Here is a 17368-nt window from a genome sequence, read left to right on the forward strand (position 1 = left end):
GACTGTGTAGTTAGTGTAATTATTATAATTCTTTGTTTGTCAGAATCTCCAGAGAAACCATCTGAGACTGGAAATTTCATTTTGGGGATTTTTAAAAATTTATTATTTATTTAAGTAATCGCTACACCCACCATTGGGTTCGAACTTAAAATCCTGAGATCAAGAGTCATGCTCTTCCCACTGAGCCATCCAGGTGCCCCTCTTTTGGGGAATTTTATAATTATGAATTCAATTTCCTTAAAAGCTATAGAGCTATTCAAATGATTTATTTCATAATGGGTGAATTGCTAAAGTGTGTTTTTCAACAAATTGTTGAAAACTAGATGTTAAAATCATGGAAGTTGACAAATGTGCATAACGTTGTTTCATCGTTCCCTTATGATCCTTTTAATGTCTCCAGAGTCTGGAAGTGATATCCTGTACCTCACACTGGTAATCTGTATCTTCTCTTTGGTCAGTCTTGCTGGAGGTTTGTTGATTTTACTTAACTTTCCAAAGAACCAGCTCTTTGTTTCATTGATATTCTTTATTGTTTTTGTTTCAATTATATGGGTTTCTGCTCTTTATTTCCTTCCTTCTGCTTACTTGCTTATTTGGGTTTTTTCTAGGTGTCTGAAGTTGAAGCTTGGATTTGAGATTTTTCCTCTTCTCTAGTATTTGTAGTTAGTGTCATAAATTTCCCTTTCACTCTTAAATTAGCTGTATCTCACAATTATCAGTATGTTTTATTTTCACTTTTCTTTCAGTTCCGTGTTTTGTGGGGTTTTTTTTGTTGTTTTGTTCTTTTAATTTCCCTGGATGCTTTTTGACCCATGGATTTTTTATTTATTTATTTATTAAGATGTTGTTTGTTGTTTCTATGTGTTTGGGGATTTTCTTGTTCTCTATTATTCATTCCCAGTTTGATTCCTTTGTGGTCAGAGAATATCTGTTAGGACTTCAATTTTTAAAATTTGTTGAGCTTTGGGTCTATCCAGGATATAATTTATCTTGGAATATAGTATGTTTACACTTGAAAAGCATATGCATTTTGGTGTTGTTGTTGGATGGTTTCTGTATCTTTGATGATTTTACATCTAATTGTTCTATTAATTGTTTAAGATGTTGAAGTTGCCAACTACAACTGAGGATGTTCATTTCTCCAGTTCTATCACTTTTTGCGTCACACATTTTACAGCTCTGTGATTTGGTGTACACACAGTAAGGATCACTCTATCTTAATGGATTGTCCTTTTTATCATTAAATAATGTTCCTCTCTATTTTTTCTTATTGTTTTTGCTCTGAAATCTAGTATGAACATAGCCACTACTGCTTTTAATTTTTACCTGATATGTATCTTCCCTACTTTTTCTTTCAGCTTGCCTATATTACTAGATTATTGAGGTTGTGTTCCCTGCGGACAGTTACAGTTAGTTTCTTAATTCAACTTGCCAGTAAGTGTCTTTTAATTGGTATATTTAGACCATTTGCATTTAATGTAATTGATAGGTTAACGCTTATGCCTGCCATTTTATTTTCTGCTTGTTTTCTTTCCTGCCTCATTGTAAGTTACTTGAACTTTTTTTTTTTTTTAAGACTTTATTTATTTAACACAGAGAGAGATCACAAGTAGGCAGAGAGGCGGGGGCGGGGGGCAGAACCAGGTTCCCTGCTGAACAGAGAGCCCAATGCAGGGCTCGATCCCAGGATCCTGAGATCATAACCTGAGCCGAAGGCAGAGGATTAACCCACTGAGCCACCCAGGCGCCATTTGAGCTTTTTTTTTTTTTTTTTTTAATAATTACATTTGTATCTATAGTATTTGAGTGTCTCTCTTTATATTGCTTTTCAGTAGTTTCAAATATTCCCTCTATATACATTTAGAATTACCCTTCGCAGATAATGTTATAATTTTGGCTTTAGCAATCAAACATGAATTTAGAAAACTCATGATGAAAAGGAAAGCCTACTACTATATTTGTATTTATGCTTACCATGTTTTTTCTCTCTTCAATTTTCTCTTCTTTTGTCATTTCCTTTCTGTTTAGAAAACTTCCTTTAGCCATTCTTTTAGGGTACCTCTACTGGAGATAAATTTGCTGGTCTTCTAAACCCATTCTGTCCATCTGTCTGAGACCAAAGTGGTGGCTCAACAGAACTAAGTCAAAATACAGAAATGGGTGCCATCCCAAAGTATGGCCAGAACTGAAAATAATTACTCTTTTAGGATAGAAAAGGGTGAGGGGAAAGATTACGGCAATTTATCCCAGTGAGATGATGGGGGTAGGAAGGATTGAAGGGGCTTTGATGAGGCAGGACATGGGATAAAGCATAAGGAATTAGGGGTCACGAGCAAAGGGCAGAGATGAATACATACATCTGCCCTTTATTCTTAAGTGCTTCATAAAGAAATGTTTTTATTTCCCCAAAGAATGCCAAGCTACCACCGCTTTCAAGTTCTAACCTAAAATAAAATACTATAAAACTTCAGGTCAGATGGGAACATAATAATAAACTAACAAACATCTCTAGAACTTATGTCAGCAAGATCAGAAAGAAAATACTGATTTCATCGTGCAATTGATAGGCCATTGCCATAGAGTCACCTTACTTGAACTCATTCCCACCTATCTTGACTCCCAATTCAGAGAACAGGGAGCTAGTAAGCTAATAGCTTTCCTTAATTGTTAGATGGGCAAGGCAGGGTCTCTAATTTTCGATGTCTGTCTCTCCTTAAGAATCTTGGGCCTCATAATTCCTTAGCATCTACCTCTTCAACTACTATTTCTCCACCCTGTCCTTTTAGAAATGAGTAAAGAAAGGGTACTATTCTTCCATGGTCATATCTGACATGATGTATTTTCCATTTTTCATTTCAGTGGTCACAAAGCAGTGAAGGAAACTGTTGTCCTCAAGTTTGAGAATTCTCTAAGTGATTAGAAACTCTTTCCAGATTTAAGACATCCACAAGCTTAAGAAAAAGAATGAGCCCATAATGATTTAATTGGCTTTCTTTTTTAATCAAAAACATACTTTGTTACAGAGTTCTCAAGAAAGGTTCAACTATTTTTTAGCCACAGACTTCAACCAGACAAAAGTATACAGAAAGCCACAAAGGAACTACCGGAGCTTTAGCTGACCAGTTTTCCCAAAAGCAGAAGCTAAGTGTGGCTCTTCTCTGGGTTTTGGCATAGCTGCATTACTCTGATTTCAGGAGAGGAGACAGAGTTGGGAAATACCACCACCAAATCAGTCCCCAACCTCCAGTCACTTCATCCAAATGGTTCTGCAGCCCACCAGGTTTGCATCATCTACAAGCATTCATGCTGTTCCTTTAACTCACATGTCCAAGGCATTGGCCAGAAGAACCCCATACTTGGAGAAGTTTCTCAGGTACCTGTTTAGCCTTTTAACCAATCCAAGCCCATGAGTCCTTCTATGAATGACAAGCAGCCATGGCAATAGCAGTTGGTTTCATTCCTTCCTCTCCAGCTAGCACAGAGCTGGCCTCTACCAGGACTCCCCAACCCCCCACCCTTGACCCACTCCCAAGGAAGGCTCTCAAGGTCCTTGAAAAGCCAAGTTCATTAATTATACTTATCGAAGAATAAGGTGAAAAAGTACTCTGAAAGGAACACTCCACCCAAAAGTCTTCTAAACAAAATGCACCTAAAAAGAGCCAAGAATAAAGTAAATGATCATCCACTGGTATTATTTTCTTCTATCATATGAACCATCTTAACTGGTGCTATCCAGAGGAATTTCCCTGTTTTGAACTTAAAAGAGATAAGGAACCAAAGACCAGAGATAAGAAACCAATGACCTCTAGTATCATCAGGCATTTATAATAAGTTTTCAATTCATTTTAGTCGGAAAAAAAAAATTACCAGCACATAGCACTTAAAAGGATGGTGTCACACACATACCCACCCAAAAAGTGGAATGCCATAACTAAAAAAAAAAAAAAAAAAAGCCTTGAGAAACCTTTAATAGAGATGACGGGAAAATAAAATGAAGGTTTTTCCCTCCTCTCAGCTTTTTTTTTTTTTTAAGTTTTTATTGCAGCCCCCCAAGGTGGTGCTAGGCCTTTGGTTAAATTTAAGTCTCAAGAACATATTATGTAACTTCTTGTCCACTGGATAATAATAATAAAATATTACGCCTAATCTCATTTGAATAATGTGGAAATAAGGAAAAAGCCCCCTCAAACAGCAGAGCAAAACGGAAGGAAGAAATCAAAGCCTGCTGCAAGGTAGGCAAGGTCACTTAAATTTCAGAGCTGGAAGGATACATCTAATCCAACTCCCTCATTTTACAGATGAGGCAACTGAGGCCCAGAGAAGGTAAATGACCTGCCCAAGGTCACACATCAGATTAGTGGCAGAGTGCAAGCCAGAGTGTACCTGGTGCCAGCCCAGAGCCACTAGTTTTAGCTTGAACAAGAACACGGGCTCTGAGATCTACTGTGAAAACTATCCACATCAATAGAGAGAAATGATTGTCTTCACCTCAGTTCTTCCTACAAGGGTGGGGGGAGGGAAGAAGGAGAGAGGAAGAAAGGAAGGAAAGAAACAAGGAAGGAAGGAGTATGGTTCATTCATTCATTCAAGTCTGATGTTAAAATCCCTGAAAACATCAGCGATTACTTTTAGCTATTCCTTAGGACAGGATATCAGACCCTCAATTTTCATAAAGGCACCTATAGGTCAAAAATATCTGGAGAGGAGGAAATACAGAAGATAGGGCTCAAAAGGGAACACCCAAACAAACAGAAACAACCCTCTCATTTCCCAAGTTTATTTTTTGTTGTCCGTTTTTTGGCTGGTATTCTCTAGGCAATGGTACTGCTCTGACTACTGATGCGAATGTAGTGAGTCTTGTGACTCCAGTTTTTGTATGAGCAGGATTGAAGTGGAAGCAACAAAACCTTTCAAAATCTTTCAAAGGGTGGAAATATGAACAGGACCCATGTCTCCCTACCGCAGCTACCTGGAAGTCAGCAAAGCGTAAGGAAACAGTCTAAGCGGTCGGACCAATGAGACACCGAAGCACTGAAGAAGGCCTTTTCGGTACTTTACAGGAAAGTTTCTTAAGACCCATCCCAGTTTTCCTAGTGTTTTAAAAGTGGTTCTAGTAGGTCTAGTTATTTCGTTTTCTTGCCCAAGCAGCTGGTAAAACGAATCCGAAAGGAAAGAAGAAACTCTTAAGGGGAGGTACACATGAAGTGGTCGGAAGAGAATGTTGGAGGGTATGTGCATTAAAAAAAAAAAGTAAACATTCAAAAACCAGAGCAGTCTATGACCATTTAGTTTATCAAGGCAAAACCTCAGCAGCCTTGGACATCTACAAAGACAAAAGAAACATGCCTAGTATGTTCTTTGATATACATATTAAATAACTCCACCCCCCTCAAAATGGCTAAAATAAAAAAGGTTTACTGCTTAAATAAGGCAAGTTTGGATAATGCAGAAAATGCCATTCCACAGTAACAGCAGATAAACAAGATAAACAACCCAGTAGCATTGGGACAGACTCTAGGGACAAGACCAAGCTGAGGTTGCTTCTATGAATGTGCCCACTAACCTTATATATCCTTCCTGAAAGCTCTTAGGAGAAATTACCTAGTTGTCAGAAAAAAAAAAAAGAAAAGGAAAGGTTTACACAAAAGATTCTCAGAGCCTATCTTCTATAAACTTTCCAAAGAAGAATTTAGGCTACTATTTACAGATAGCTATCTGCGACAAGATGAGGTCTGCCTTTAGAAAGAAAAAAAAAAAAAAAAAAAGACATTTCCTTCCCTCTAACTCCTTCTCAGAGTTACTGTAAAGATCAAGTGAAATAGTATAAGAAAAAGCTTTGAAAACTGAAAAAAAAAATAAAAATAAAAAAGAAAGCATTTCCTCATGTTGTTATTATCTGCTAGTCTTAGCTCCATCTACTAAAAAGTTGGTAGGTGATTTTACAGGTAATTGCTTTCATGTACTCAGTTACCTCAGTAACTAAAATTCATCCGCCTAATCTGTTATCGTTAAATAAAATGCCAGTAAAATGAGTTAATAATGAAAGGAGCCAACCATAGAAAACTATCAACAAAAAGGATTCTGCCCTACTCAGAATAAAACTGCTTCTTCCAAACAACTCTAAAAAAGATCTGAATTAATCTAATTTTGCATAACAGCTAGTAACTATTAACCAGTTACCATCAAACCAGGAATAGAAATATTTCACCTCCACAGATGCATAAGGAGCACCAAGGGAAAATGTAAAATTTCCCTCTCCAGATGGGCAGAGTAAAAAAGATAACTACAATAAACTTTTAAAGTAAAATGTCTATCATCTGGAAGAGCATTTTATTTTGCCTTCAAAATTTCCATTACAAATATCCCCCTTAACACCATGCCCTTCCCCACAAAAATGCATTTTTAACTTTGAAATACAACACAGCTAATATGTCTTCAGTTTACCTGGATAATTAGAGTATGGTAATCCTTAAGCTAACCACCCAGCCTGTAAATCTACGATGATTACAGGAAGACTCGTGATAAGAGACCTATTTAGTGAGTAGGTCGACACAAATGAGCCATGCTTCTAGAAAAACAAGGTTATATGGCAGTGATTTACTATCATTATCTTTGTATACCAGGGGTAGCATACTATAAAAAATGAGACAGCTTATATCCCATAAAACAATCTACTCCCTGGAAAATAAAGGCAACACCATTAAGGATTCCCTTTGATAATGTACTGAAAGGCACTGGACCAAAATGGAATGGCCTCATACTGGATTATAAAGGTACTTGATTCAACTCTCACTCAGCTTTCAATGAAATTCAACATATTGAGATACGAAACAGCTAGAGAAAACCTACCCAGAACCATATCCTTATAATAATCAGATTCTGAGAACTGAGGAAACTATCCTACCCTAAAGTAGCTGTAAAATTTTAAACCTAGTGAATCTTGAGTCTTACTCATCAAAGATGACTAGCTCTAAGAAATGGAAATACTGTTTGACAACTAAGTTCTCAGAAATAACTGATCATTAACAAACTAGTTGTGTTCTCAAAAGCAGGTGACTGAATCTAGGTTACAAATATAAAGCAATTAATAACTAGAAGTACTCCTACATACGTAGTAACATTATGGCTCTTAGCAGAAAGAAACCAAGACAGGTGGCTTGGCTTCAAAGATAGACTTCTAAGCGAATATTTTCCACATACTTTCCCCAGATGACTAAACATGAAAACCTTCCCTAAAGGAGAAAAGGAGGTGATGGATGATATCATAGCACGCTAATGATCCTAATCAAATAATCTGAATTTTAAAAATCTCTCCCTTCACTCCTATTCTTCATCCACAGTAAAATAGACCTAAAGTCAGCAATTTCTAGAGAATGAAGATATCTTTTTTTTTAAATCTGCCAATAAAATTTGAATCACCAAACATTTATAGATTAAAAGTAGGTCTTTAACAAAAGTTTTCTGTAGTACTGAAGAGCTCAAATGAGCCAGCAGAGAAATTATTTTAAAACAAAAGACATGTAGCTCGGAACAAGATCTATGTTTACATCACAGCAATAAGCAAACTCAGTGGTTTCCAGAATGGTCTTACAAAGAAGACCTTCTGAGCAAGGACACAGACAACTTACCCACTCAAGTCGACAGATGGATGACTATTATGCATAGTGCTTATCAAATCTCAAACTTGTCACACACCTTAAGAATCATTACATTTAAGAAGGCCCACCAAGCAATAAGTAAAAGGATCTCAAAGATAACCCTTGGTTTTATTTCACACTGTTTATCCTGTAGACAACCTATTTATCTTGTAGACAATCAGGCTTATTTTGCTACAGTAAAATAAAAGCTTTAAAAAAAAAAAAAAAAACCCAACCAACCTATACTTGATACATAATGTCCATGGGGAAGTCCTGGCAGAGTGTGAGGGAAACCAAAGCTGCCGGATAGTACTGGCTGCTGCCTGTCATTTAGAAGGTGTTCTGCTTCTGAGGTTGAACTCAAAAGTGCAAAAGAAAACAAAACTTTAAAAATCAAACCTAGAATTCAACTTTGTATGTTGAGATTCGGTTTTATTTATGCTACTAGCTAAGTAAAAAGCATACATATTGTGTCTGTGGTACAGTCAATACATTTGCAACTTTTCTACGTAAATTCTCTATACAAAGTCACTGCCAATTGATATGATCATTGATGGCAAAGGGCTTAGAATAACCAAAAGGTATAAAAAGTTTGCAGTCTTGCCCCAAGATACAAAAACTGAATTTTAAACAATGTCATAACATACATGATTTAAACAGTATACGAAAAAAAAGTCACACATCAAATCAAGTACAAAAATATCCAAACTACCTATTATGAACTGTAATGTTTCCATTATTCTGCACAGTATTTAACATAGAATTTAGCAGTTTCCAAAATACTCACTTTTAGTTTAAGCATTGCCACCTTTGCAGAACAGTGAGATATTAGGTGGAGTGACACTGCTTTTAGTGTTTTTAAAAATACAAAACCTTTCCTTATGAATTCATGAAGGAAAGAAACTCCTCTTCTAGGCTACTTAGTGACCAACCTTATGCCTAGAAATAGAGAAGAATACATCTACTGTATAACAGGGCAAGAGTATTTCTTGATAAATAGTTATCCAACAGGGATAACAAATGTTAATTTTAAATGGTATTTCTTTGTGGGGTAATTGAAGGAATTCTCAATATACACAGATTAGTGTTTTGCCTTGGCAAAAATAAAACTGAAGTTGCAAGACCATCTGAATTGAAATCATCTTCACTAGTTTAACTTGCAAAAAAATATTCTGGATAAAAGGTTATAATACATTACTATCTTATTTTTTAAACACAGAGTGAAGTTGCTCTTGGTAAAATTAACTCACCCACATGGCACAATATTTGGAGTAAAGTATGTTCAACAACAACAACTCGCACACAAAATAACATAGGTGAATTAACTTTGAGAACTTCTCTCCTTTAAAATCAGCAATATTGAATTTATTCTGTAGAATAACACATGTATCAATGTTCTGCATATAAAAGACTCTAAGACATTTTAAAGGGCTAAATTTTCCAGCACTGGAATGATTCCTTCATACATAACTGGTGAGGATTTAATAAGAATGTGTTTTTCCTGATCTTCAAGCTCTGAGCCATGCCTGAAAAGTTCTAAATAGAAAAAAAAATTGTTTTAATCCAGTTTCTGTCTGCTAGGAGCAAGGCAGCAAACACACTTTTCAACCCTTTATGAAAAGATAAAGCAGAACAAAAGTGAAATATATCTTCGGATTATAAACAGGATTGTATCTTATAGTCCATCATCCTGACAACGTTAAGGGCCCCGACAGTGAAAGACCTCAGTCTAAAGGCTGTGGGTCAGCAATAGGCATGGTGTGAAGCACTTCATCTAAGAGCTGGAGGGCCCGGTGTAAGTGAATCTCAATCCAGCAAGGCGTTTCTTTGATGCTTTGTCTTGGGTAATCCGGTCCCCAGCCTTTCACAAAACTCATCCTGAGTATGCACAAGCGACGCAGGTCATCAACGCCAATGCCGGCAGCCGCTGACAAACCTAACGGAGAAGATTTGGAAGACGTCAGAGGGACAGGCTGGTATCTTCCATCCTCCATCCTCCCTACACCTTATTAATAAAGTGACCAACCAGCTTTACTTCATGCTCCCCAGCATATAACTTCTCTGTCAAAGTGCCAAGAAGTACGTGTAGATCTACACTTTATCAACAGGGACTGAAAGCTTTCGGTTAAGACAATGCACATTCCACACGAGTCTTCTAGCTACCAGCAATTATAAAATAAGTTACCACAATCCACCAACACCCCATCTATTTTTCTCTTTAGAAGGAGAGGTGAAGGGTTAAAAAACAAAAAACAAACAAAAAAAAAACCTTGTTTTTAAGAGGCAGCACATGTCCACAGATTGGTTCTAAGAACCTTACTGTCTGTTTGAACAGCCTCATTCAAAGTAAGACCTGACTAACTGTGAGACAGTTAACAGCCCTGGTTCCGCTAAGGATTTCTTGGGTGACCCAGAGGATGTCTGTCTCTTAAGTTCACAGTGTCCCAGAGATCCCATGCCATTACTCAATGGGGGCAGTAGTTAAGAATGAGAAATTTAATAATAGCTCTGGACTCTTTAGTAAAAGCATGTTTATAACATCAAAACTAGCAAATTAATGGTTTGGATGCTCCAATTATTTAAAAAGCCAATTCTCTAACTGGATATGTCTTATCTACCTCTACACTGTAAACTCCTGAACATAAGTCACAAAGGAGATTCTGCAGCTAATTTTCCAGTCAGAACATACAGTCATATAGTCAATCTCCACTCATCAGTATCACAGTGAATCTAATGGGAGGCGTCTGCATGTGCTGTAGAGAAACCTGCAGGGCCACTGCAGTTTTCTTAGCCAGTGTGATTTGCTTACCACACTGAAGAGGTTAAGAACAGGGGTTGAATGAATCACTAGTTATGCCTTCAGACGTGGAAGATGGGTGCCACGTGTTTCCATCATAAAAGTCTATAGTCAGGAGTTTAACTCTGCAGTAAAAAATTCCCCATCAGTGTGAAACCTGGCACACAGTTCAATTTTACCCTAAAATTAAAAAAAAGTCTACAAGTTATCAAAATACCACCCTCACTTAGTTTTCTCTCCATGCTTAGCATACTTAAAAAAAAACTTGGAGAAGTACCTAATTCTGAAATTGAAATATGCTTTCCTTCTAGAATAAAGCCAAGCACGTCAGTGATTACAACCCACCCTTGCTGGTGAGGTAAGAATTAAAAGCATCAACAACAACAACAACAAAATAACAGGAGATTGAGCGATATAATCTAACAACAGCCCCTTTGTCCTTTATCCCATATTCCCTTTTTGATACAGAAAGAATGAAAGTAGGGTCCTAGACAAAGGGCAACTATTACAGAACAGTTTTTTAGTTCAAAAATGTTATTATCCCAATAAAAAAAGTAGTTTAGTTTTCTATTATTGCCTAAAGTAACTAAGCAACTGAGTGAATCAAGATAAAATACCAGCTATTACACTTTAAGACAAAAAACTGAAAGCATACTTACTGATAGCTGGAGCTATTCCACCTACTGATCCGGGGCCAGGGATGTTTCCCGCCACAGCTGCCGCCTGGGCGGCGGCTGCAGCCTGTGCGGTGGCCGCCTGCTGCTGCATCTGACGGTGACACTGACGCAAGTCAAAGACCTTGAAACAAAGAGCATTAAGTTCAATGCTAGGAGTCCATCAGAAATGCTGCCACTGCACATCAAAAACCAATGCACGATTTATTTAAAATTCATAGCTCCACGCAGCCCTAAGGAAAAAATTAATTTAAAAATCTAAGTTTTCATGTAGAGTCTAACTAGTGGTTAGAAAAAGGGACTGGAGCTCAGCACGAGGCACAGTTCACTATCAGGAGAGTTCTGGCTGCCGCAGGCCTCTCTGGCCTTTATCTAATTCAATGTGGGTCAGTCATTGTCCCTATGAAAAAACCCCACCCTTTATCCTTTATTCATAACCAAATTGTTGAGAGTGCTCTTTAGGCTGAATTGATGGTCTTGGTCATGTGCCAACTTCTTTATCATTCTAGCTATTTGGAAAAGTGTAATAAATGGCACTGTCACTATTTAAGAAAGCAACTAGACTTTTTAGAGATGTACACTTTAGTACGTAGGAGCAAGGTAACAAGATATCTAGGACTTGTTTTGAAATACTTAAGAAATAAGGGCACCTAGGTGGTTCAGTCGGTTAAACATCCAACTCTTGGTTTCTGCTCAGGCTGTACCTCAGGGTTCTAAGATCAAGCCCCGCACTGGGCTCTGTGCTCAGCGTGGAGTCTGCCCGGCCCTCTTCCTTGGCTCCTCCCCGCACCCCTACCCCAGCTCTTTCTTCTCTCCCACTCATTAATAAAAATTTTTTTTTAATACTTAAGAAATAACGAAAAAAAGGATGGATTAAACAAATGTAAAATTGTAACAACTACTGAATCTCAGTGATGGATATACAGGATGTCACTAAACTAGTTTCTCCACTTTTCTGTTATGTTGAAAAGTGCTCATAATTTAAAAAAGTTTAGCTTTGAATCATATCACTAATATCTGCTAATTACATGGGCTAAGATTCTTAATCTCTCTGGAGCTTCAATTTTCTTATCTATAAAATGGGAGTGCTAAATGTACATGCTTTTTCACAGAGTTGTGGTAAACTTAGCATAATATACAGTAAGCTGTCAAAAATGCTACCTAGTATTTTGGTTTCAGCCTCCCCTGAATTATTTACCTTTCAGGACAACAGAAGGAGTTCGTAAGTAATTTCAGGGTTATTTACCAGCCACACCAAGAGCACCAAGGGCTGGTATACTGAGGAAGGGACTGAAACTTTTATCCTTATCCTCATGAAAGTACTGACATGCTCTTTAAGTAAGCAATAAGTTATGAATGACAAATCCTATCATCTTTTTTCTAGGAAAAAAACAACTTCCCAAAATAATGTATTTGCTTATATTTGCTTTTTCAAAAAGCACTGAAAGGGATTTCTGGGTGGCACAGTCGGTTAAGTGTCCAACTCTTGCTTTGGGCTCAGGTTGTTATCTTGGGGTCGTGAGCCCTGGGTCATGCTCTGAGCTCAGTGGGGAGTCTCCTTGAGATTCTCTCTCTCCCTCTCCCACTCATGATCTAGCTCTAAAAAAAAGAAAAAAGAAAAAAAATCTTCTTTTAAAAAAAGCACTGAAATATTAACAAGCAGAGTGGTCATCTACAAAAGCCACAGGAAACAAGACAGAGTGGAAACAGGCTGCTCAACGCAAACTTTTTATATTATTTTAATTTCTGAACCATGTGAATATATTCCTTATTCAGAGAATACATTAAATTATTTTAAAAATCCTCTTAGTAAATGAAATCTTGCCATTTGCAATGACATGGATGGAACTAGAGGGTATTATGCTGAGCAAAATAAGTCAATCGGAGAAAGACAACTATCATATGATCTCCCTGATATGAGGAAGTGGAGATACAACGTGGGGGGTTTGGGGAGGTAAGAAAAGAATAAATGAAATAAGATGAGATCAGGAGGGAGACAAACCCTAAGAGACTCTTAATCTCACAAAACAAACTGAAGGTTGCCAGGGGGAGGGGGGCAGGGAGAGGGTGATTGGGTTACAGACATTGGGGAGGGTATGTGCTATGGTGAGTGCTGTGAAGTGTGTAAACCTGGTGATTCACAGACCTGTACCCCTAGGGCTAATAATACATTATATGTTTATTAAAAAAATTAAAGAAAATTTTTTAAAAAGTGAAGGAAAAAACAAACAAAAATCCTTTTAGTATGCACAAAACCCAGTATGAGCAAGCACAATTATCTTTAACCAAAAAAAAAGAATCATCATCATCACCATCAAATAATGCATAACATGCAGCTTTATCAGATCAACAAGTTTGGAACCCAAACCACTAATTTTCAGATGCCTTAAAAATAAATTCTGATTGTCTTTAATCATGGTATTTGGTATTAAGAAGAACACAGAACTATCCTTTCTAAATTGCAATTCATATTCTTATTTACTTATTTCTCTATTCAACGTTGATCTTCTAGCATCAATGAAGGACAAAACTTATACTATCTCATTCTCTGAAGAGGTATGAATTTGTCAAATATATAGGTATTACCCTGCCAAACTGTAGTTCAAAAAGACTGCAGGACAGAAAGCATGAGAGTCGGGTCCAAAAATGAGAAATCTCACAATGCCCAGAACAGGAAGCATTATTTTTTCAAGATTTCCCAAGAGTCCATTAGACTCTGAACTTTTCCACTGGGCTCTGACCTCTCAGAAGGCATTACACCCAGACAGTACAAAGCAGGAACTCAAATATTTGAAAAGCCAAACAGTTCTACAACTACGTTTTATTAAAGAAGGAAATTAATAAACTTTCTATTTTAGAGCAGTTTTAGGTTCATGCTAAAACTGAGCAGAAAGTAAAGAAAGTTCTGTCCCCACTCAAGAACAATGTCCCCTGGCACAGTGATACATTTGTTCATTTGTCCTAATTGATGAACCACACAAACACATCATCACCCAAGGTCATAGTTTACATGAAGTTTCACTCTTGATTTTACATATATATGTGTGTGTGTGTGTGTGTGTGTGTGTGTGTGTATGTGTATACATATATATATATATATATATATATATATATATATATATATATATATATATATATCTCCAATATTGTAGTACCATAAAGAGTAGTGTCAATGCCCTAAAAAATCCTCTGTGCTCTGCCTATTTATCCATCCCTCCTTTCTTATCCCTATGAAACTCCTGATCTTACGGTCTTCATAGTTTTGCTTTTCCAAGATGTCATATAGTTGTGTTTTACATTTAGGTCTTTATAACCACTTTTAAAAAATTGTTTTAACCGGGGCGCCTGCATGGCTCAGTCATCAAGTGTGTCTGCCTTTGGCTCGGGTCATGATCCCAGGGTCCTGGGGTCAGGCCCCACATTTGGCTCCCTGCTCGGCAGGAGGCCTGCTTCTCCCTCTCCCACTCCCCTTGCTTGTGTTACCTCTTCTGCTGGGTCTCTGTCAAATAAATAAATAAAATCTTAAAAAGAAATTGTTTTAATCATCACTAACCAAGTATGGTACCTATATAATCTTACTCTCTGGGAACAGGGAATATAACTAACTTACAAATTCCTAGGGTTCAAATATGCTCTCAACATACCCCCACTCCCCACCATGAATAACCAATAGATCTTCACACATCAATTCCTTACAATATGTTGTAAACAATCACAATTATGAATGTCTTAACCTAAATCTAGGCTAACGCCAGCTACAATTATAGTAGCCACAAAAATGAAATTTTAAAATATTATCACTTTTATCTGCAGACGTAGAAATTATTTGTTAAGCACCTCAGCAAATCCTTCCACAGTAGATTATTTATGTAATTAAAGCACTCAAACCAGAAAATTTATAATTACTGGCTATACTGCTAAGAGAAACCTGGGTCGCCTCTCTATATATATCTGATCCATTAAACCATAACAGGTTTTATCTGTTATACCAGATGGCAAAATGAAGGCTATCACTGAAATGCAATCATCTTCCTTTCAGAATCTGACTTAGTTGTTGGTAAAGACAACTCAATTCAAAGGATCCAAAGGTTTAAATATTCTTTTGCACTCAGATTCAAAAGATATTTCTTCCTTTCTTGTTTGGTTTTTGTTGTTGTTGTTGAAGATTTTATTTATTTGAGAGAGAGAGAGAGAGAACATGAGTGGGAGGGAGGAGCAGAGGGAGAGTGACAAGCAGATCCCTCACTGAGCACAAAGTCAAACGTGGAACACATGACCTGAGCTGAAGGCAGACAACTTAACTAAGCCACGCAGGCACTTCCATAAGATATTTCTGATCGCCATTCCTGACTTAATCACTTTAATTTATTTAAGTGTGTTTCCTATGGTTACTCTCATGTAAGTTTATTACAAACCTATTACTTAACCCACGTTAGTGTCTTATAAAGCTCAATGTGAACACCTTCAGGATACTGTCTTTCAACCAGTCAAAATTTTAGCATTTTGCATATATAAGGCTTAATTATAATACTCTCAGTTTAAATCAACACCAAAAACTAGAAACCCAGAAAGAGAAATGGGTAACTGGTGTTGTTATATTGGGCATTTGAACACAAGACTTCATTAAGAATTTATGAAGTTACTGGACCTAGAGGTAAGAATCACAATATATGGCAATTGAGAATCAATTTAATCAATCCAAAGGTTATTAGGATTATAATAACCTTCAACCTAGCCTACCCGTGGTTTAGAAGCATCCCCTAACATGTATGTGTTCAAAAATAAACCTGACTCAGCATCAGAGAAATGTAAATCAAAAGCCAGCACAATGACTCACACCCACTAGGATGACTAACATCAAAAAGACAGATAATAACAAGTGTTGATGAGACTGCAAACTGAAACCTTCCCACACTGATCAGAATGTAAAATGGTTAAACCACTTTGGAAAACAGTTTGGCAGTCCCTCAAAATGCTCAAGTTATCTCATAATCTAGCAATTCCACTCCTAGGTATATATCCAAGAGAAATGAAAACATACATTCACATAAAACTTGTACACACTAAAGTTCATAGTAGTATTATTCATAATATAGCCAAAAAGTGGAAACTCTTTATCAAGTGATGAATGGATAACAAGATGTGGTATATGGAATATTATTCAGCCATTTAAAAAATGAAGTAGAGATACATGCTATGTGGATGAAGCTTGAAAACATTATGCCTAGTGAAAGAAGTCACGTAGGACCACACTGTATGAATTCATTTATAAAAAAGGTTCTGAATAGGCAAATCTGTAGAGAGAAATGTAGATGAGTGGTTGCCTAGCGCTGAGGGAAATGGGGGGGAGCGGTTGAGGAATGACAGCTAAAGGGTACGCAGTTCCTTTCCAGAGTGGTAAAATGTTTGAAAACTGATTGTGATGAGGGTTGCATAACTCTGAATATATTTTTAAAATCATTGAATTGTAAAATTTAAATGGATGAATTACATGGTATGTGAATTGTATCTCAATATCTCAATAAAGCTATTAAAAAACCTGACTACCCAGTAGTAAACACCATAAAACAAAACAGATCTTACTTTTGAAAGCAAAACAGCAAGGCCACTCAGAATTCAAACATCTGCTTCACGTAAAGCTTGTAAAATGCCATTTCATTACATCAGATTTTCATGAATGTAAGGGGACTATGACATCATGAAAGATGAAGGGAAAAAAATTAACATCTTAGTAGAATGCCCCCCCCCCCCAATTTAGTTCTAGCTTCTTGGTTCATAAAATAAAAGAATGGTTCTTCAAAGCTTTATTTTCTTCATTTTAACTAAAAAGAGAAAAATATGTTTGTATGTGCATGTTTAGGGGGTTAGGGGGAGGTATATTCCCAACGTGTGGGTACTACTCTTTCCAGAAGTTCATGTTATCTGAATATAATTCATCTCAGTATTATTATCTCTGGTGGTAATATGACAATTTAAACAGCACTATACAGATCCTTTAGTTACTACTGCCTAAAAAATTCACAAATGAAGAAAATGTCAATGGTTAAGACTTAGCATATATCTGCATCTCTTTCTTTCTGGCTAGTAAGATTCTTCTGAACAATAATAACATGCTTGGTAAACATATAAGTCTTTTTAAACCTTAAAGAGTTATTATAACAAAAATGGTATGCTGTTTTTTACTCCACTAAAGTCTCCCACAAGACATTTATTGTTCATGGCAAAAGCTTGAGACTACTATAAAAATCTACCCATGACAG

General features: G+C 36.8%; 1 protein-coding gene across 3 annotated transcripts in view; it reads right to left on the reverse strand.

Moving 5' to 3' along the window:
* Positions 1-2979: 2979 nt before the first annotated feature.
* SMAD4 (SMAD family member 4) overlaps positions 2980-17368 on the reverse strand; it is a 56973-nt gene continuing 42584 nt past the window's right edge. For 2 of the 3 annotated variants that reach the window (XM_059138849.1, XM_059138848.1), the window contains 2 exons: positions 11094-11232; positions 2980-9573 (listed from right to left, as the gene is read on the reverse strand). In XM_059138849.1, coding sequence (XP_058994832.1) covers positions 9362-9573; positions 11094-11232 — 351 coding nt within the window. In that variant the 3' untranslated portion in view covers positions 2980-9361. Of the gene's footprint in view, positions 9574-10446; positions 10560-11093; positions 11233-17368 lie in introns of all 3 variants that reach the window. The other variant, XR_009345764.1, reaches the window with a different exon arrangement.

This window comes from Mustela lutreola, chromosome 11, assembly GCF_030435805.1.
Source record: "Mustela lutreola isolate mMusLut2 chromosome 11, mMusLut2.pri, whole genome shotgun sequence".
Taxonomy (NCBI): Eukaryota; Metazoa; Chordata; class Mammalia; order Carnivora; family Mustelidae; genus Mustela; species Mustela lutreola.